General features: G+C 39.6%; 1 protein-coding gene across 12 annotated transcripts in view; it reads left to right on the forward strand.

Annotated features, from left to right (window-relative positions):
• Positions 1-16,039, forward strand: part of PDE4D (phosphodiesterase 4D, cAMP-specific) — a 1,610,544-nt gene extending 1,594,505 nt beyond the window's left edge. For all 12 annotated transcript variants that reach the window (XM_010853473.1, XM_010853472.1, XM_010853471.1 and 9 more), the window contains 7 exons: positions 901-999; positions 2,156-2,320; positions 3,536-3,635; positions 8,739-8,893; positions 9,646-9,768; positions 10,241-10,423; positions 11,137-16,039. In XM_010853473.1, the coding sequence (XP_010851775.1) occupies positions 901-999; positions 2,156-2,320; positions 3,536-3,635; positions 8,739-8,893; positions 9,646-9,768; positions 10,241-10,423; positions 11,137-11,550 (1,239 nt within the window). In that variant the 3' untranslated portion in view covers positions 11,551-16,039. The remainder of the gene's footprint in view (positions 1-900; positions 1,000-2,155; positions 2,321-3,535; positions 3,636-8,738; positions 8,894-9,645; positions 9,769-10,240; positions 10,424-11,136) is intronic.
• The last annotated feature ends 4,666 nt before the right edge of the window (positions 16,040-20,705 follow it).

A 20,705-nucleotide genomic window follows, 5' to 3' on the forward strand; every position in this document is an offset into this window, starting at 1 on the left:
GTTTTAAATAAATGAAAAAGCTTATTATTAATAATTCATGGGGATTTTTCTGGTAGATGGGAAAGCACTTCATAAAGCTCTTGCTAAATCACTTGAATAGCATTGAAACATATACATTACCATATGTAAAATTAGATAGCCAGTGGGCATTTGCTGTATGACATAGGGAGCTCAAATTCAGTGCTCCCTGACAACCTAGAGGAGTGGGATGGGGTAGGGGTGGGAGGGAGGTTCAGGAGAGAGGGAACATGTGTATGCCTATGGCTGATTCATGCTAATATATGGCAGAAACCAACACAATATTGTAAAATAATTATCCTCCAATTAAAAGTAAATAAATTTTAAGAAAGAATAAGGTAGAGGAACATGAGCTTTTAGAGAAGGATCTCCAAAATAAACCATCAAGAGGAAAAATAAATCACTTGAATTTAATTAATATATAGAGACAGGTGGCTTGATGTTCTTTCTTTTTGCATCTACATTTGATTGTTTGAATAGTGTAAGTTAAAGTTTTTGAGAATATGTTTTAACTAGTTAAGGTTAACTAGCTTAACTAGTTACCTTTAGATAACTAACTTAACTAGTTACTTTTAGTTAACTAGCTAAGGTTTTGAGAATACGTTTTAACTACTGGAGAAATACTTGAGATCAGTATTTCAAGTGTGTAAATATACTGTTTTGTCAGAGACATAAGGTTGAGCAACACCATTCAGTCTCTAGCATGTGATTTGCCTCAAGTTTGCCTCTACTTACGTGGTGCATCCATTACATTCGAAATGAACTTTTGAAAAAAAGTCTAACAATCTCTTCATTAAAGTCAGTAATTTTTAAATGACTGTGTTCATTCTTTCATGTTCTACTTCTGCATCCAAACTTGTTCTTACCTTTCCTTAACCCCAGGAACTAGAAGATGTGAACAAATGGGGTCTTCATGTTTTCAGAATAGCAGAGTTGTCTGGGAACCGACCTTTGACTGTTATCATGCACACCATTTTTCAGGTAACGTGGTTAAGTTCTATCACCTCTTATTTGGTGACATAATGTCCAGTCTGTGAATTGTGCATGCATTTATCTTCTTCACTACTCACCCTCTTTTACTTATTTTGATAGTTTTTTATTTGCTGAAACATATAAGGGATATATATTTGCCCCTTATATGCTGCTGCTAAGTCACTTCAGTCGTGTCCGACTCTGTGTGACCCCATAGACGGCAGCCCACCAGGCTCCCCCGTCCCTGGGATTCTCCAGGCAAGAACACCGGAGTGGGTTGCCATTTCCTTCTCCAGTGAGTGAAAGTGAAGTCGCTCAGTCGTGTCCGACTCTTAGCGACCCCATGGACTGCAGCCCACCAGGCTCCTCCATCCATGGGATTTTCCAGGCAAGAGTATTGGAGTAGGGTGCCATTACCTTCTCCTGCCCCTTATATACCAAGGGGCAAATAAGGATACAAGAAGGTTAGAGTGTGGGTAAAACACAAATAAATCAATTGTATTATTTTTCCCATTGAAGAAAAAGATATGTGGGCAAATGAAGCAATTCATTAAAATAATTTTAAAATCATAAAATAAAAAAATTTTTAAATCATCCACATGACCCTCCCTTGCACAGAGAATGGAGTGTTAACTTTACAAATTGAATAAGCCCCTTGCTGACTAACCTTAGTTATGTAATTTCTTCAGCCACTGTCTTGTGGACTGCTCTCTTCTTCAAATCAGTTTCTCATTCTTGTCAGGTTTTTGCCCCAGTTCAGGGTTAGGATTTATATGAGAATTTGGGGCTGAGGTCTCCAGCCCTCAAGAGAATGTTGTGTCTCACGTGCTTTGACCCAGTGGCCCAGTTGGGGTGGTGGACTGAAGCTACCTTCAGGGTCCCAGGACACGGACACTTGATAGTTGGCAGCTCATTCCTGACACCATATATTTTGGGCAAAGCTTTGCTGGGCTCCAGAAGGACAACTGTATTCTGGTTTTGTCCCTGCAGTTTCTGGATCACCCCATGGGTTTTCATTGTCCTCACTAGACATTGAGAGAGTGCTTCTCTCATTTCTGGGTTATCCATAGGTGGCACAGGGGGTGATTTCTGTTGCTGTTGTTAACACACTGTATGGAAAATCTTTTCTATAAGATACAAAATGCTAAGAGGATTTCTTTTGCAGGAACGGGATTTATTAAAAACATTTAAAATTCCAGTAGACACTTTAATTACATACCTAATGACCCTGGAAGATCATTACCACGCTGATGTGGCCTACCACAATAATATTCACGCTGCAGATGTCGTCCAGTCAACGCACGTGCTGTTGTCTACACCTGCTTTAGAGGTACACTTGGTCTCTAAACCTTCAAGAACAGTAACTTGCCACTCACAGTGGTTCTTCAACTTTCATACTGAAGGGCATGCAGGGCAAACAACAATTGGCTTCCTGGAAATATTATTAAGTTGGGAGGGGGATGTCATTGTGGTAATTAAACAGCTGAGTCTTTGATGAATTTGTCTTGGATAATAATCAAAGACTTAGGGATTCATCTGTTTATGATATTGCCTCTTTGAAATGATCTAGTGAACATTCCATAAAGCACACCTGGATTACTCAGTTTTGATTAGTTTGGGGCTTCTTGGGAATTTAGTCTGATGACTTTTTTGTTTATAATCCAAAGATGATTATTTTTATAAAATAGAAGCTATGCATTGATACTTTTCATAGAACTCACTAGAAAGAAACATATCTTTAATGTCACCAAATCCTATGAAGTTGTTCCATTGAATGTTTATTAAAGCAATTTGATTTCCTTAATCATTTGGGAGAGTGACTCCCTTTTGCTAATGTAGTTTATAGTTCAGATTGTTTCATTATAAAACTGGGTTAATACCTTATTGTTTGAGTGGGAGGCTCTCAGCTGGGGGTGATTTTCCCGTTACTCCTACTCCCCCGCTCCTCCCAGGGACATCTGGCAATACTGGAGAAATTTTTAGCTGTCACAGTTTGGGGGTACATTCTACTGGCATCTCATCGGTAGAGGCCAGGGGCCCTGCTAAACACCTCGTAACACACAGGATAGCCTCCCACAGCAAAGACCTATCTGCACAACAAAGACTTATCTGACTGCAGATGTTGGTTTCTCTGAGATTGAGAGTCCCTGTTTTGAATGGAAGAAAATAATTGCTCGTGTCATTAATTTTATGTACATTTTCAGAATATCCTTGAACATCTTAAATACTTTTAAAATAAGTTATTATTTTCTAAAACTATTGGCAGATATCCTTTTTAAATATTTTTAAAATATAACCATGGAAAAGGTGTGATCTTGAATTATAATAAGATCAGATAAAATATTTCCTCCAAGATTACATTTAAAAAGGCCATGAGGAGCTCATTTTCTGAAAGTCTGCCATCCTGGAATATGATAATAATATATTTTGAAGCTTCATTTTGTTTTCCATCAGAGTCTGGGAAGGAATTTCCCATTCCTATGTACCTTTAATTTATATTACTATAGAATAGTAACTTTATCTAATATTGTCTGCGTTCTTTCAGGCTGTGTTTACAGATTTGGAGATTCTTGCAGCAATTTTTGCCAGTGCAATCCATGACGTTGATCATCCTGGTGTGTCCAATCAGTTTCTGATCAATACAAGTAAGTGAAGTGAAACTTCTTCATTTTTGCAGAAAAAATTTTCCTTTTTACATTTTAGAGTGACTGAGGGTTTTTATAAGTGTAGGGTGTTTCCAGAGTCATGTTCTTTTGAAATGTGTATATATGCATTACAGTGACTGCACATTAATGTTATATAGCTCTAAAAAATTACTGTTCTAGCCCATGAGGCATATGATGTTTGAAAAAACATGCATTCCAGTACTTCTCTTGAAATACTATATTACCACATTAATAGACAGAGCAATTGAAAGCGAAAGTTTGCAGAAAGATTTAGGTATATTGCTCCTAAAGTTTTTTCTTTTTTGGGGGGGGTGGGGGTGCGGGCGCTGTGCTGGGTCTTTGTTGCAGCTCACAAGCTTTCTCTGGTTGTGGCATGCGGTCTCTCTAGTTGCGGCATACAGGTTTAGTTGCCCTGTGGCATGTGTGATCTTAGTTCGCTGACCAGGGATTGAACCCATGTCCCTTGCATTGGTAGGTGGATTCTTAACCACTGGACCACCAGGGAAATCCTACCCTCAGAGTTTTAAATAAAAGAAGTTATCAGGATGCATGTTAAATTCCTCATTTTATGTAGGTTGTGACTTAATCCTCTTCAGAGGCTGTAACTCCTTCTTCTCTCCACCATGTTCTTTCCTCTTCTTCCCTTTTTAAATCTCATGCTGAGGGCAATATGAGGTTCTGTTTTGACATACTGTTTGTTTTTTTCTTTTAATATTTCTTAACCGTTGATTTTTTTCTCACTGGTGACATTTTGTAAAGTAAGTCATCAATGGATTTGGAAAGAACGCACAGAAGAGACTGTTCGATGTGGGACACCTCTTAACACACAGTTGCACTGCCAACCCCTGTAGGGAATATTAGTAGCGTTTGGGTGAGGCTTTTGGCAAAGAGATTGTTTTACAGAAATTCTGTTCTTTCTGTGCTCTTAGTCACTCAGTCGTGTCTGACTCTTTGTGACGCCCATGGACTGGGACCCGCCAGGCTTCTCTGTCCATGGGGATTCTCCACTGAACCAGGGTCTCCTGCATTGCAGGGGGTTTCTTTGCCAGCTGAGCTACCAGGGAAGCCCATTCTCTCTGTACTTGAAGTTAATTGGTAAATAATTTAAATGTACCATTATATAATTCCCTCCCAGCACAGTAGATTAATGTTATAAAAGTCACTTTTGTATGTGAAAAAATAAAATAAAAAGCTCTTATTTTTTCCTATCTGTTAAGAATCTGTCTTTGCTTTTTACTGAGTTGTGGAAAACAGCCTTCTCCTGCCCCATAGCAGTCTAGCTCCTGTAGTGTCTGTTCCTCCACCATTCATTCCCAGTGCTTTGCTGCAGCCAGATTTAAAGGGGAAGTTGAAATATAGCCTTGCTTTGAGAGATTCAGATCTTTTGGCTTATTTATATATTTGTATATTTTTAATAGCCTCTGGACTACCCTATAACAAAATGCACTTTGGTGACTCACTCATGTGTAGGAGAATTGGGAAAGTCATAGGTTTCCAAAAATGGATGGATAGTCAGTGCATTTCATGTCTTAGATACCTTTTGAGAACCTATAATAGGGTGCTTTCAGGAGTCAACAAAACATTACTGTATATCAACACATGAGTTTACATTGTCTCCTAGGTTAGGGTTGATTGTGTCCTTTCTGTTAGAACAGAAAGGTCATATAGTAAAATGTACACTGGCAATTTTTTATTATCCTGGACTGATTCATTATTTTGCTTCTTAGGTATATCTTGATGTTTTTAACAAATACATATAAATTCTGTCTTAACTCTTGCATTAAGAAAGGTAGGCTTTTTTCTTTAAATTAATAACACCAATATTCAGACTTAAGTGTTTTATTTGCATCCTATTATACTAAATATTATATCTTCCCATATTATAACATTAGAATTAAGAATTGAGAACAAATTAAAACAACTGATAATAAAGTCACTGTCTTCCAAGTATTCTGTTAAATTTTTCAGGAAAAATGAGGACCGACTCTATTATTCTTTATTATGGACCCTCTAAGGGCAGATGGGCCTAGGCTGGCAGCAGGGTACCCGTGGAGTCTGCAGTTTAAACTAGCAAAGCCTCAGTCCACACATGAATCTCATGCCCTTTAAAGTTTGAGACAACTGAGAATAAATAATGGAGACTGCTGCTGCTGCTGCTGCTAAGTCGCTTCAGTCGTGTCTGACTCTGTGCAACCCCATAGACGGAAGCCCACCAGGCTCCCCCATCCCTGGGATTCTCCAGGCAAGAACACTGGAGTAGGTTGCCATTTCCTTCTCCAATGGAGACAGTAGAGGGTAATTATACACACAGGACAGTGGCCAAGGGTGTCTGTTTAAGGTCGTTTTACTGATGACCTGCCTGAGGTAGAAGGATTATAGACTGCGCTTCTGGAGGCACTTTGTTAGCCAGTGATGTTGTGCCCATCTCCTTTCTGTGGGGTCTCAGCCACACAGGGCAGTCAGCAGTTCCCAGGCCAGCTTTGGATTGCTGATATTTTCTTGAGGGTGGGGTGAGATAGGGCTGTGTAATGCCTGAGAGAATGAATCAGTATCATCTGGTAGATGAAAGTTATCCCAGGATTGATAAGAGCCCCAGGGCATTATGAGAATTATTGCCTTGGTTAGCTTTTAATTGGGCTTCCCTGGTGGCTCAGACGGTGAAGAATCTGCCTGCAATACAGGAGACCCGGGTTCTTTCGATCCCTGGGTCAGGAAGATCAAGCCAGAAAGCATTTTGTTTCAGAACTCAGAAGAGGCTTAGTAGCCTCTAACACAAGTTAAGTTTTAGTTTTCACAACATGTTTTAAAGTGAAAGGGAAGTGAGTGAAGTCGCTCAGTCGTGTCTGACTCTTTGCGACCCGTGGACTGTAGCCCACCAAGCTCCTGCGTCCATGGGATTCTCCAGGCAAGAATACTGGAGTGGGTTGCCATTTCCTTCTCCAGGGGATCTTCCTGACCCAGGGATCGAACCCAGGTCTCCCACATTGCAGGCAGACGCTTTAACCTCTGCACCACCAGGGAAGCCCTTAAATACAAGAATACAGTCTCTCAGAAAAGGAGAGTCTCACTAATAACTGCAAACTTATAATAAACAGCTGTATGAAATACTCTATCAGAATTATGTGATTATTTTTAGTTTACAGTAAACTTTTTATAGACATTAAATTTGTGTTTTCTCTTTCTTTTGTGGATGGATTGAGTGGCTCAAACTAGCACACACTCTCAGCTCCTAACCTGGAGCTGGGGCTGCCATCTTGTCCAAAGCTAAAGGTTGAACCTGTGTTTCTTGTAATAAAGACTTCTAATCATCAGATCAGACCTACCATAGATGGGAGGTCACTTGTCCAATTTTAAGGAGACTGCATGGCTCACCAGGGCGGAAGGGCACTTGGGCTCACCTGGCTGATTCCCAGGCCAAATACCCCTCTGCTTCTCAGTTGTGGTGATAGTTTTCATTAACCATTCCGGTTGTGTTAGTTTTAGGCACCAGGTGATTTAATATTAATGACACATACACTCCTTGTAAACATGCTGAAGGTTGTGAAAACAGAGCGATCATTTCTACCTGGCAGAGGCTTTAAGCTTTTATAAATGATTTAGGGGAGTGGAGGATTCTGAATTGGATGTAAGGAAGTTGAAATTCCAGGTGAGAAGCTGCATAAATCTTTTTCAAGGACAATACTATGTAAATAAATCCATAAAATGTAAATAGCATCATAATGTGTTGAATAGAGCACATTAGAGGATATTTATCTTTAAAAAGATAAATATTTTTAAAGCGTTATTTTCTGAAACAATAAAGCAGTGTCAGCATATATATAGCATTAAATTTTACTTGGAAAACAAGTAAAATTTCTGTTTCTAGCGAATCTGCCTAGGTGTGGGGGAGAAAGGTTTCCTCACACATTTGAACACATTAGTCATCTATTCAAATCATATGACTTTTGAAGTTCAAGAGCAGAGACATTTTACTGTATGAAGGTAGAGCTGGACCTGGTGATAGTACATACTCTTTATTTCACTGATCTCATTGATAAAAAAGCTTTCCGTCACTATATTTGTAGCTTGTATATAGAACGTTATTTTTCTGTATAAATGTAAAATCATAGAATCTCAAAGTGTGTCTTGAATCTCACATCTCCTTCCTAGCTTCTTTAAAATAGTCATTGAGCAGTATTGAGTATTTCTTTCTTAGAAAATAATGTATATTTTCCACACAAGTCAAAAGAAAGATCCAATACATGTGTTAGTTTTTACAGTGACTTAAGTGGAAACAAGATAAAGCACCATTTTTTTTTTTTTAATGACTACTTTAATAGACCTGAGTCTGCTATTTACAGGAACTAGGAAAGAGGTAGGATTTCTCATTGGAAAAAAAAAAAACAACAGAGGTCCAGGACAGTCATGGGGGAGCAGCCAAATCTTCACCTTGGAGTTATGTAGACAACTCAAAACCCGGCTCCGTGTGAAACTCTCAGTGTGCATCTTGGATGTGCAACATACATGTTTATAGTGGTTGCCAAGACATGTGGACAAGGAAATGGAAAAATGAACAAAGCTATCCTGTGAACAAAACAAGTACAAGCATGAACAGACCCTGATATTGTTCATATGTTCCAAGCTGGTCTTGTACACTCTTGGAGTACAAATTACCCTAAGGCACATGATCTTTACATTACATAAAAGATCAGATAGATAGTCCACCTTTATCAGGAATACATCTTCTGTTCTGGATGTGTTACAGATGTTAGGAATGATGTTTTCTACTGCTGTGCTTATGGAGCTGCCTCTAGCAGATCTGAAGAGGAGGTTCAGGGTAATCTCACCTAACTCTTCTTTCCCTTTAGAACAGAAGAAGGCGAAGCCTCAGTGTGAACTGACTTATCATTTGCCAAGAGCGTTAAGCCCACTCTCAAGATTCTAGGGGACTCTCTTCTAGGTGTTGTAATGTCATGGGAATGCAAGTAGAAACATTTAGGAGAAATTGCTTCCTAAAACCCCAGATATCTCAGAATATGAAAAATAAGATAAACTTAGCATAAATGGCTTTGTTGACCTTCTACCTCTTGTCTTTCTTTCAAGACTCTGAACTTGCCTTGATGTACAATGATTCTTCTGTCCTGGAGAACCATCATTTGGCCGTGGGCTTTAAGTTGCTTCAGGAAGAAAACTGTGACATTTTCCAGAATTTGACCAAAAAGCAAAGACAGTCATTAAGGAAGATGGTCATTGACATTGTGAGTAACTGATAAAAAGCAAAAAAGAGAACTGTGATCTATGATGTTTTCTTAAAAAAAGAAAGAGATGACAATCAAATAAAAGTTTCTTGTACATTTCAAGATATTGCTGCCCTTTCTGTCCCAGAGGCTGGCCTTGCTGCTGGCAGTGATGCTCTGCTGCTAACAGTCTGGAGTTAAGAATAATGAAAAAACCTCTGTCAGCAGAAGTGCCATGCAGAAACTTCCATGACATTCGTCTTTTCTCTATGCATTTTTCATGAGACACAGGGAAATCTCTGGTTATCAGAAACTTTATCTGTTCAGTTTTGTACATGCAGAGAAATGGAGACATTACATGTCTTAGATAAGCAGAAAATTAACCAGAATATTGTTCCTAAAGTATTCTGTAAGCAACCTGTGAATCACTCCATTGTAGTCCAGTAACCACTTTCTAGTCCAAGAAATTAAAAAACTTCAAAATGTGATGATGTCTTATCCAGAGAAAGAGCCCTTTTTATCACCATGAGAGTGGCTGCTAGTGATTAATGTTTCTGTATATTGTACACATTTATCTGAGCTTCCAGGAAACTTGACAGCAAAGAGGAGTAGATTCTGGCCCAAGAAGTAGTAAAGGATTCCCGCACAGGGCTATTAGATGACAGAATTGTTCTCCATTTCTTCTCATGTTCTCCATGATATTTTCATGTGCAAATTATGACTTTTTTCCTCTGGGAATTTTTTACTTATTAAAACACTGTTTGTCTTTTAAGGTACTTGCCACAGACATGTCAAAGCACATGAATCTACTGGCCGATTTGAAAACTATGGTTGAAACTAAGAAAGTGACGAGTTCTGGAGTTCTTCTTCTTGATAATTATTCTGATAGGATCCAGGTAAAGCATTTGACTTTGTTCTGTGTCTGTGTGTACACACTCATGTCTGTGTGTCTAGCTTAGATAGGATTTATGTCTCCTTTCTCCCAGCTTATAATTTTGGTAGTTATAAGCAGGATTTTTATCCAGATTCTTCATCCTGAGAATTAACCAGACAAAATCCTATTGGCCTTTGCAAGTGGAAGAGCGTTAAAAAAAAATAATATCCCACAAAACCAACCACTTAAGCAGCTCTGAATTTAATGAAGTGAGCATGTAAACAGTTTCTCTCATGATACCTAGATGCGGTAGAAGTGGCATACTTTGGGACTATTAATACAAGTGTGAACCACACACAGACACATCATGGTCGAGCCGTCTGGAACGACTGTTACACAACATGTATTTTTAAGTGTCACAGTCACCTGATGTGAATTTCCAGTTTAAAAAAAAGGAGCGGGTGCTAAACACAGCATGCACTGGTTTGTTTTAGGTCCTTCAGAACATGGTGCATTGTGCCGACCTGAGCAACCCAACCAAGCCTCTCCAGCTGTACCGCCAGTGGACGGACCGCATCATGGAGGAGTTCTTCCGCCAAGGGGACCGAGAGAGGGAGCGGGGCATGGAGATAAGCCCCATGTGTGACAAGCACAACGCATCTGTGGAAAAATCACAGGTGATGCCTTAAGCTTTCAGAGAGAACACAGCTACATGGAACATTTGGTTACTTTTTTTGCACCTCCTTCAGTCTTTTATGGGGTGATCTTAATTACCTTCTTTCTGACAAGCTCAATTCCCACTTCATGTTTGCAAGCCTCAAAATTCTTTGATTCTTAGGATGTATATCCGTATGGTCATATATCTATTCATAGAACAGTATATTTATTCATTATAACTCGATTTGTATAGCATATTCATATGTGTAGAATTATTTCAACTACCTCTTCTCATAAGTGAATAAAGTTTTTTGAATCCATATGGAATACATGGCATTATTTCGGTGTATCTGGATCCACCTATAAATGGACTATTCTAAAATCAAGTCCAAGCCTCAAACCAAGCAAGGTAAACAAGCAGAGGTTTTTTATCCCACAAACCTGCTCTTGGACTCAGAATTCTATAAGCTATTAGTTGTTTTCTGCAGCTCATAACAACATTGTCATACAGTCTGCTACCTAAAATAGTGACTATTTTACCAGACTAAGGTTAATAGTCTTCGGTTCAGTGTTATATTTGTAAAGCATATTACATTTATATATTTTACATAAATTCTATATATCATATATAAAAATTTAATTCAGTATATAAATTGAATACATTTGGGTCTCTTTAATCTTTTCCATTGTTTCTTAATCCTGTACTCACATTGGATATATTTTTTTTAACCAGGTGGGCTTCATAGACTATATCGTTCATCCTCTGTGGGAGACGTGGGCAGACCTGGTCCATCCTGACGCCCAGGACATTTTGGACACTTTGGAGGACAATCGCGAATGGTACCAGAGCACAATTCCTCAGAGCCCCTCCCCGGCGCCCGATGACCAGGAGGAGGGCAGGCAGGGTCAGACAGAGAAGTTCCAGTTTGAACTGACTTTAGAGGAAGACGGCGAGTCAGACACCGAGAAGGACAGTGGGAGTCAAGTTGAAGAAGACACTAGCTGCAGCGACTCGAAGACTCTGTGCACTCAGGACTCGGAGTCCACCGAGATCCCCCTGGATGAGCAGGTGGAAGAGGAGGCCGTGGCGGACGAGGAGAGCCAGCCCGAGGCCTGTGTCATCGGGGACCCCTCCCCAGACACGTAACAGGGCCCAGACTTCCATGCCTTTCGTTTGTGTTTTTTGTTTTTTTAAGTAGAAACGTTGTTTCCAAAGTGCATGTCACATGCCACAACCACGGTCACACCTCACTGTCATCTGCCAGGATGTTTGTGGAACAAAACTGACCTTGACGATTCAGTCTGGCGCTCAGGAATATCGTCACCAGTTTTTTCACCTCCATGTCATCAGAATGAGAGGGACATCTTCATGGACAGCATTGTCACGGGTCTGCGGCTCCATCAAGCTGAAGAAACCGAGAAAAATCAACTCTTAAGTGTTTTCTAGGGAGTGTGGCTCATTGGGCAGCCCCAAAGTTAAGATGATTTGGGGTTTTTTTTTCTTTTTGTTTGCAATATTTTCAGCAGAAAGAAGGCATTATTACATGGATGCAGTGAACAGATGGGTGAAGCAACGAATGGGTCAGGAACAGGACATAGTGTGAAGCTGTTACCAGGAAAAAGATGAGCCACAGAAATTGCATAATTTTCTAATTTCAAGTCTTCCTGATACCTGACTGAATAGTGTGGTTCGGTGAGCTGCACTGACCTCTACATTTTGTATGATATGTAAAACAGATTTTTTGTAGAGCTTACTTTTATTATTAAATGTATTGAGGTATTATATTTAAAAAACTACATTCAGAACTTCATCTGCCACTGGTTATTTTTTTCTAAGGAGTAACTTGCAAGTTTTCAGTACAAATCTGTGCTACACTGGATAAACCTAATTTACAAATTTTACTTGCACCTTAGACTTCATAGCAATTAACTGATTTGTAGTGACCCATTGTTTTATATACCAATGACTTCCATATTTTAAAAACAAAAATTGACTTTATGTTGCAGGAAACCCTTTTTGTAGGTCTTCATTTGCTGGCTCTTCATTTTGGTCTATTCAGACACGCAGAGTTGCTCCCCACTGACATTTCTCTTCACCGTGTGCAAAGTGAACACGTGTTCCATAATACTCTGATGTGTGTTCTGTCTAATGTATCTCAAGCCTCGTGGACACTCAGTCATCAGTTGGTATTATCTGAAGCAAGTGGGAGATATATAAATACCCAGTAGCTAAAATGGTCAGTCTTTTTTAGATATTTTCCCACTTAGTGTCTTCTGATAACTTTTTGCTGTGGTGGTAGACCCTCATTTCACAAATGCATGTCTTTGTAATAACCCACACATTTCATGTTCATTTTTATTATTTTCACAGTCAGTTATAGTAAGAAAACCTTTTTCCCCTTGTGCTGCTTCATTATTCAGTGTGTGTTTGAACCTCTGTCCACATTTACCACGTGGGGTCTTATCAAATATATCACCACCATTCTGATGGATGCAAAGAACAGGTAGTCAAGTTAGAGTTAGCATTCTTTTCTGCCATGAGGTCGTATATAATGACTAGCTTTTACTTTTGATTTACAAAGAAAAGTTAATGGCTAGCTAGGTAATTTTTAACAATATTAGTAGAATATATTAATGAACACCAGTACAATGAATGCTCTTTTGTTTCTATGATTTCACCACGGGATTAAGAACTGTATGAGGAATATTCCTGAGACGTGATTTTAAGTGTAGCAATGACTCTTCCTTAAAGGACAGCCACATAACACATAATAGCATTTCTTGCTTTATCAGTTATCATTGATCCGGAAGTACATCTAGTAGAGGAGAACTTTAAATACGCTGATGAAAAGAAGTTGATGGTGCCCCTAGCACCAGAGATTAGGTGATGTGATGCCATTTTAAATTACTCAGTTGGGTAAGAAGATTCTGACTAAATCTTCAAGAGTAGAGATCACTCTTGGCTGAATTTAGCATCAAGAATTGTATTGCAATTTTAGAGATTGATTCCCAGTATTTACCTTTAATTGGCATCTTGGGGCATTTATTTAGTCTGGACTTTCTTCCCATTTCAGCTCTTAAAAAATGTTTACCTTCTCTGTGAAGAGCTTGGAGCCCAAATAATCATTTTTCACAGTGATATCCAAGAACTCAAGTAGAGGCTAAAGGAATATCTGACCAAACAGAAAATAGAACAGTAAATGGAATTGTAATCCTGAAAAATGTTTATATTGTGGATGTCTCAATCACTAAATCATCAGCCAGGGAAATGACCCAAGCTGAAGATACTATTTTAATCCCCTGAGAGCCACGGTTGGTTAGAAACATTGATAGAAAAATTAGGTAGCTGTGAACTTCGACATAGAGCACAAGACAGGAATTGACCAATTAATTATCAGATTCCCCTGTAAAATTCAGACAGTAATCTTTCAAATAAAGTCTTATGTTTGGCAAGTGGTTTCACAAGAACAATTGGAAACTTGTTTCCATTTTAATTTTGTTCCTGATGGAGGTCTAGAAGAAAAGGCAAAGAATCTAAGGTTTATTCCTTTCTCCCAAATACTCTCAATCCCTCCCTTTCCTCATGCTTGCTATTTCCCCCACAGAGTGCCTAGAACTTAAGAATGAAAAAAAAATTAAAACAGCAATATGTCACAAATCCAGACCTGAAAAGGTATATAACAGCACTAAAAAAGGGAGACTCCTTTTATTTCTTCAATTTGTTGGTTTTAATGGTCACATGTGTGAAGATACCCAATGATGGACAATCAAATTTTAGGAAAAAATATCCAAAAGACAGGGACTAGTGCACTGTACAATCTGCTTCTCCTCTCTTCTCTCCTCTGCTCTCGCCGAAGTGTGCTTCAGAATTATACACTGCTTTAAAAAGAATATCCTTTTATAAGTGGCTTTACATTTCCTAAAATGTTGTAAGAAAATACAGTATCTGGGTACTGTATGGGGAAGAAAATGTCTAAGTTTGCATAAAACCAGTACATTTCAGCTTGCAAGTTACTAAACATAATAATGCTGTTTTAATTTTCTTTTCTTTTATGTCACTTAAAATTCACAAGAAAATAATGTAGATAGAACAAATTGTAGACAAGGAAAAAAAAACTTGAATGAAGTGGATTTTACCGAAAGCTTTATGATGCTTTTTGAATGCATTATTTATTTTTTTGTGCCATGCATTTTTTTCTCACCAAATGACCTTACCTGTAATACAGTCTTGTTTGTCTGTTTACAACCATGTATTTATTGTAATGTACATACTGTAATGTTAATTGTAAATTATCAGTTCTTATTAAAACATCATCCCGAATTGGGATGGTGTTGATATATTTGGAAACTCTTGGTGAGAGAATGAATGGTGTGTATACATACTCCTTGTACATTTTCTTTTCTTCTATAAAATAGTCTTGTCACCTTAGAGCTTGTTTATGGAAGATTCAAGAAAACTATAAAATACATAAAGGTATATAAAATATAAAAACATAGCTGCAGGTCTTTGGTCCCAGGGCTGTGCCTTAACTTTAACCAATATTTTCTTCTGTTTTGCTGCATTTGAAAGTAAGGTAACGGTGGGGTTAGGGCTGGGCATTTTACATCTGAGCTTTGAATCAATTGGGTTTCTGGCAGCAGCTGGATTGTACAGAACCATGGTCAACCTCTAGAGCATTCTGAGACTCTTGAGAGACAAGCCCTTAAATGCTTTCTGCCACGAAGCACCAAAGCATATATGATGGTGTTTTTTCCGATAAGATACTAACTGAGCTGCTTCAGTCAGTTACATTTGATTTTTTCTTTTTTTAAATTTTCAAACACTACTGGGGAAATTATTCTTGTCCAATAATTATTAAAAGTCTTTTCGACTTGAGCACATGGACAAATGAACTTGATTTGAAACTAGAGCCATAGGCCATGCATGTTAGTACTTTATTATTTGGCTTCCTGCCATGTTAGGAAAACAAAATATGAAAAAGGTCATTTTCTTTAAACCATGGAATTTTTCTTCAACTAAGATGAATCAAATTTCCTTATGTATGTAAATTCATACATTAACACAAAGTTTTATATCATGCCAGTTCACATAGCATAGTGGAGTCACCATTCTCTAGAATGTGTGTTTCTGCGAAACTTAACTTGCTTTAGAATTTTAAATTTTAACCTTGCGCAGAGGCCAGCTCCCGAAAGCTATGAAAAATTCCCAGTGGCTGATGTGGAAACCTCTTTCCACTGCTGCCCAGCCCTCAGGATGTGCAACTTAGTGAAAGGAGAGAATCTTTTTCTAGGAAAAATGAGCCTCCTTTTATTTTATTTCATTTTCTTTTTTGACACAAACTGTAGATTTTAGCAGCCCTGGCCCAAAGGAATTTGATTACTTTTGTTTTAAACAGTACAATGGGGACACTATAATTACAAAAAAGAAAAAAAATCCTTACTGATTTTAGTTGTTTTAAATTTGATTTCTTTGGATATGTTTTCAGAGTGGTCAATTGTGTGTGAGCATTACAAATGATGATTCTTTTAGTGGTTTCTTAGCCTCTCTTACAGCCCATGGGGATAGTACTGTACATCAATACCTTCATATGAAATTTTTATATGCAATGGAAATAAAAGCATGGGTTGATTCTGCCTATTTATGACTCGATCATTTACAAATAAGAGTATTCATTTTAACTCGTAGTTCAGTCAGCACATGTTTCCAAGAGCCATGAGGATTGTTAAGGTGAAATAAAGGATAGTGACATCATATATTACTACATATTTACAGTCCAATAAAGCCAAATTATGTAGATTAATCTTGCTATAGAGTAAAAAGGCCAAATTATGTAGATGGCCTACAAGATAAGCACAGTAAAAGGCTTGGGAAGGGAACTTCTCTGATTGAGTGTTCTGGCATACTGAAAGCTATTCAGATACTCAACAGTTATTTGCTGGGTCCCTACTCTGCAAACTCCAAGACTGTAAGGATTCATCAGTGAACAGACATAACTCAGCTTTTGTGAGTTAAGGTCTAGAGGGGACAAAGGCCTTGAACAGTCCCCATGCAGCATCGTAAGTGTCCTTAGTACAGCAAAGAAGCTGAGGTGCTGTGATTGAACAAGAACCTGAGCTTGGTCTCTTCCAGAGAGGAAGGAGCTCAAAAGGTAACTTGGCAAAAAGGAAGAGTTGACAGGGTCAAAAGGAAGAGAAGGGTCCAGACAGAGAAAACTTCATTTGCAAAAGTCGTGAGGTACAAATGAGCTCCAAACCTCGGGAGAAATGGAAGAAAAGCACTCCTGCTCCCTTGCTCTTCACCTTGTAACCCTGCTTTCTTCCCTTTATAACACCACAGGTTGACATGTGACTTCCCTCGTGACTCAGATGGTAAAACATCTGCCTACAATGCGGGAGACCCAGGTTTGATCCCTGGGTTGGGACAATCCCCTGGAGAAGGAAATGGCAACCCACTCCAGTACTCTTGCCTGGAAAATCCCGTGCATGGAGGAGCCTGATGGCCTACATACAGTCCATGGGGTCGCAAAGAGTCGGACACGGCTGAGCGACTTCACTTTCTATGTGTTTATTGTCTCTTTCCCACCAGAACAGAGCTTCACGAGAGTCCAGTCTTTGCTCACCAGTGTATCCCTCACACCTCAAATGGATCCCTGGTACACAGTAGGTGTTTAATACTTGTTGAATATCACTACCAAATTGATATTGGATGTAATTCAGTCTGGTGATCAAGACATTTAGGGTTGATACCATAAAATTAGTCTGGTTTTTTTTTTTTTTTAATAAGAAAAAAAACTATTTGAAGTGTTCACAAGAATTTTAACATAGTAAACCTCAACTCAAACATTGACACACAAACAATAAAAAATATTAAAGAGTATCATCATACATCATTTTGGCAAAACAAGATGGTCCAAGTTCTTGTCACAAAACATGACATAGTGACATAGTCTGGTTGTTTAGATAAAGAGAGTTCACAGTTTTCTATCTGGTTGCTAACTAATGACTCTGCCTCTTCCTCACAAATTCTTTTTTCTTCCTGAATGGCAGAAAATCAGTATTCATGATCAATCAGCACAAGTGTAAGCCCTGAATCTTAACTAGTAGAATAAGGTTAAATAGAATAAGCTGTGCTCTGCCTCCTCACCATTTTCTCCCACCACCACAGGCAACCACAGCAGCGGTAGCCTCCAGAGGCCCAAATCATCCCTTCCAGGAATGCTTGATCTAAACGCAAATCCCTTCCTCAGTCTACCACCCCTAAGTGAGATTATGCAACAAAAGAAAAGTTGCCCTTCTTTTTCCCTGTATTCCCCTAGGCTGATTTAGGCCAACTTGGGTGTGCTGAGTCTACCTGGGTTTAGATCTTTGATCTGGAAACATCTCACACACAGCTCTGAGCCTACAAGAGCAAAACATTCCGTGTCACCAGACAGCACCATCCCTAACAGGGACAAACTGCACACACACAGCCTTATTTTAATGGAATTCCACCTGTGCTTCCCCAGTTTGCAGATTTGGAGGCTGTTTCTGTCGTAGGTATTCTTGTATTTCCAAATACTCATTGTCAAACTCAGTGCAATGGGTGTAAAGCTCAGCCCACGAACTCAAGCCTGTAAGATACACTGCTTGCTTTATTTATATCAGTTAACGTGGGCTCTGTGTCCCCATTCTACTAAAGAATTGCCATCTCTGTCTTTATTACTACATCCCCTCTCCCTTCCAGTATAAAAGTTCTCTCATCTCCAGCCGAGTATAAGCACACCTTGGTGTTGTCCAGGCAGTGGTGGTTCCATACAGTTTCTGGGCTCTTTGCTTTCTTGTCAGGCATGTTGTATCCGCCGAGGCCGGGAATCCCGGTTTGGGGGTCCTACATCTTTCCGCCACAATGGTTGCAACGGACACCTGCCTCCCAAGATCAGGAGCCACTCTCAAAGACAATTCAAAGAAAGACCTAGATAGTTCCTCCAAGCTGGGCATACTCAGTAAAACTCTAGCCACAAACGAAGGGCAACCCTTCCCCTGTCCCACTCTATCTCAGCGGCAAACAGAGTGCAGCCTACATTTCTGTCCGGCTGTATTTTTGGACTTCCCACCCGACCCCAGCCGGATGATTAAGCTGCCTGCACACGTAAGAACTGACAACTTGCGTTCCTCGGGCAAGCAGAAAGCCACGCCATGTTGACACGACACAAATGAAACAAACAATGAGGCAACGGCTGTTCCTGGGTGAGAAAGGGTCCCCAGTCAATGACCGAGGCTTTGGAAAGGAAGGGAAAACTTGAAATGTTACCTTTTTCAACGGGTCACCGCAGAGATTGAGGAGAGCAGACACTGGTAAGAATCTTCACCCTTCCTTGGCTTTTGCTGTTTATCCTAGGAGCCCATGTGCAGCCTCCAGACAAATGTAGTCTTGTGTCTACTAGAATTTGACAAGATTTTTCATTAATTTTAATGTTAGCTTCCCCTGGGCTGTTGAGGAAATAACCAGTAGCAGTTTACTGGAGAATTTCTGGGAGTTTGGTTAACCCCAGGAGGGACCCTCTTTTGAGGAGGGAGTTGCTATGGAACGATTTGACAAAACTTTTCCCCTTGTATCCTGACTGAATGCAAATGAGAGAACTTTGGGCCTGTGTTTTGATGGGGCCTTTCCCAGTGACTCAGTGATAAAGCATTTGCCTGCAGTGCAGGAGACCAGAGTTCAATCCCTGGGCTGGGAAGATCCCCTGGAGAAGGGAATGGCTACCCACTCCAGTATGTTTATATGGAGAATTCCATGGACAGAGGATCCTGGCAGGCTGCAGTCCATGTGATCACGAGAGTCAGACACTACTGTGTGAGGGAGCATGGAGAGTTTTGACCATGGACCCCAGGAGGGTGCAACAAAGGGGAGCGTTCTAGGTTTCTGGCTTTAAAACTATTTAGTGGACTTTATTTATGGTCTTCTGGTCTCTTCAGAGTGGAAAAGCAATTCACTGGAAGCTTAGTGAGTACTCACATAACAGAGGATAGAGGCTGGTGGTAGGAGTCACCTTAGTCTTTCGATGTTTTGTTTTAGACAGGTCTTTAATTTTTCATTCGCCTTTTATAATGAAACATTCGATGAAGCTTTGGGGCAGCCTTGCTTTTTGGAGGCTTTGGCATGTCAATTAAAATAGATATCCCATTTTCTTTGTTGATTTGGGCAACACTCTCGGGTGCACTTCTTAAATGAACGATAATTGTCTCTTTGGAAAGTTCCCCATGGTGGTCATGGTAATTCTAGTTTGTCTTAGTAGGATTTTGCCATTTTTGTAGATATTTACACCTCCTGGGCCACAGTTCTTAGGCATAAAATAAGCAGGTGTACTGGAAGATGGCATTCAGTTCTTTGAAACTAGAAGATCTTGTTACTTTAGCTGAGCAGATTAATACCTGAGGTGGATGTGCTGCTGGGTTGGGGTTTTTGTGGTGTTTTACAAAAACTTTTACGAAACAATTTTGTTGCTGAAAAACTGTTTAAAAATGATGAAAGAAGTCAATTCGGGTGGTACTAAAAAACTTTAATGAAATGGAAAATCTCCTTTTGGAGAACTGCCAAAGAGGGCAGAAAGCAAGAAGCTTTTATGGGATAAAGAATAAAGAGCAAGGAAGAGACAAATAGAAAATACTGCTTGCTGCTGCTGCTAAGTCGCTTCAGTCATGTCCGACTCTGTGCAACCCCATAGATGGCAGCCCACCAGGCTCCCCCATCCCTGGGATTCTCCAGGCAAGAACACTGGAGTGGGTTGCCATTTCCTTCTCCAAAGCATGAAAGTGAAAAGTGAAAGTGAAGTTGCTCAGCCATGTCCTACTCTTCGCGACCCCATGGACTGCAGCCTACCAGGCTCCTCTGCCCAAATATCTGCATGGCTGGGGACAAATGGTCAACCTTGTTTGGGGTGAGAAGCCAGAGGTGGGTTGTTTTTTTGGGATTGGCTGTTGGGATATGCTGCATATCTGCTCAGGAGAAGCATTTGGAGGAACATGAAAGTTGTAATATTTCGGTTTTTTGACGCAGTGTCTCAGGCAGAAGCCACTCCATCTTGGGCCTAGAAATGTATTTCATCAGTATTTTGTACATATCTCCAGATTAGATATGTACATGGCCACCCTAGGTGGTATCTTTTGAAGAAAACATACTTCTTTTAGCCCAGCTAGTAGGCGTGCTTCAATCCATGGGGTTGCAAAGAGTTGGACGCGACTGAACAAAAACAGTAAAGATTTAAGTCAAGATGTTAATATTTACCTCTTCTATCTTGGCTGATGCTGGCACTCCTCAAAATG

The sequence above is a fragment of the Bison bison genome, unplaced genomic scaffold (assembly GCF_000754665.1).
Source record: "Bison bison bison isolate TAMUID 2011002044 unplaced genomic scaffold, Bison_UMD1.0 scf7180017864328, whole genome shotgun sequence".
NCBI lineage: Eukaryota > Metazoa > Chordata > Mammalia > Artiodactyla > Bovidae > Bison > Bison bison.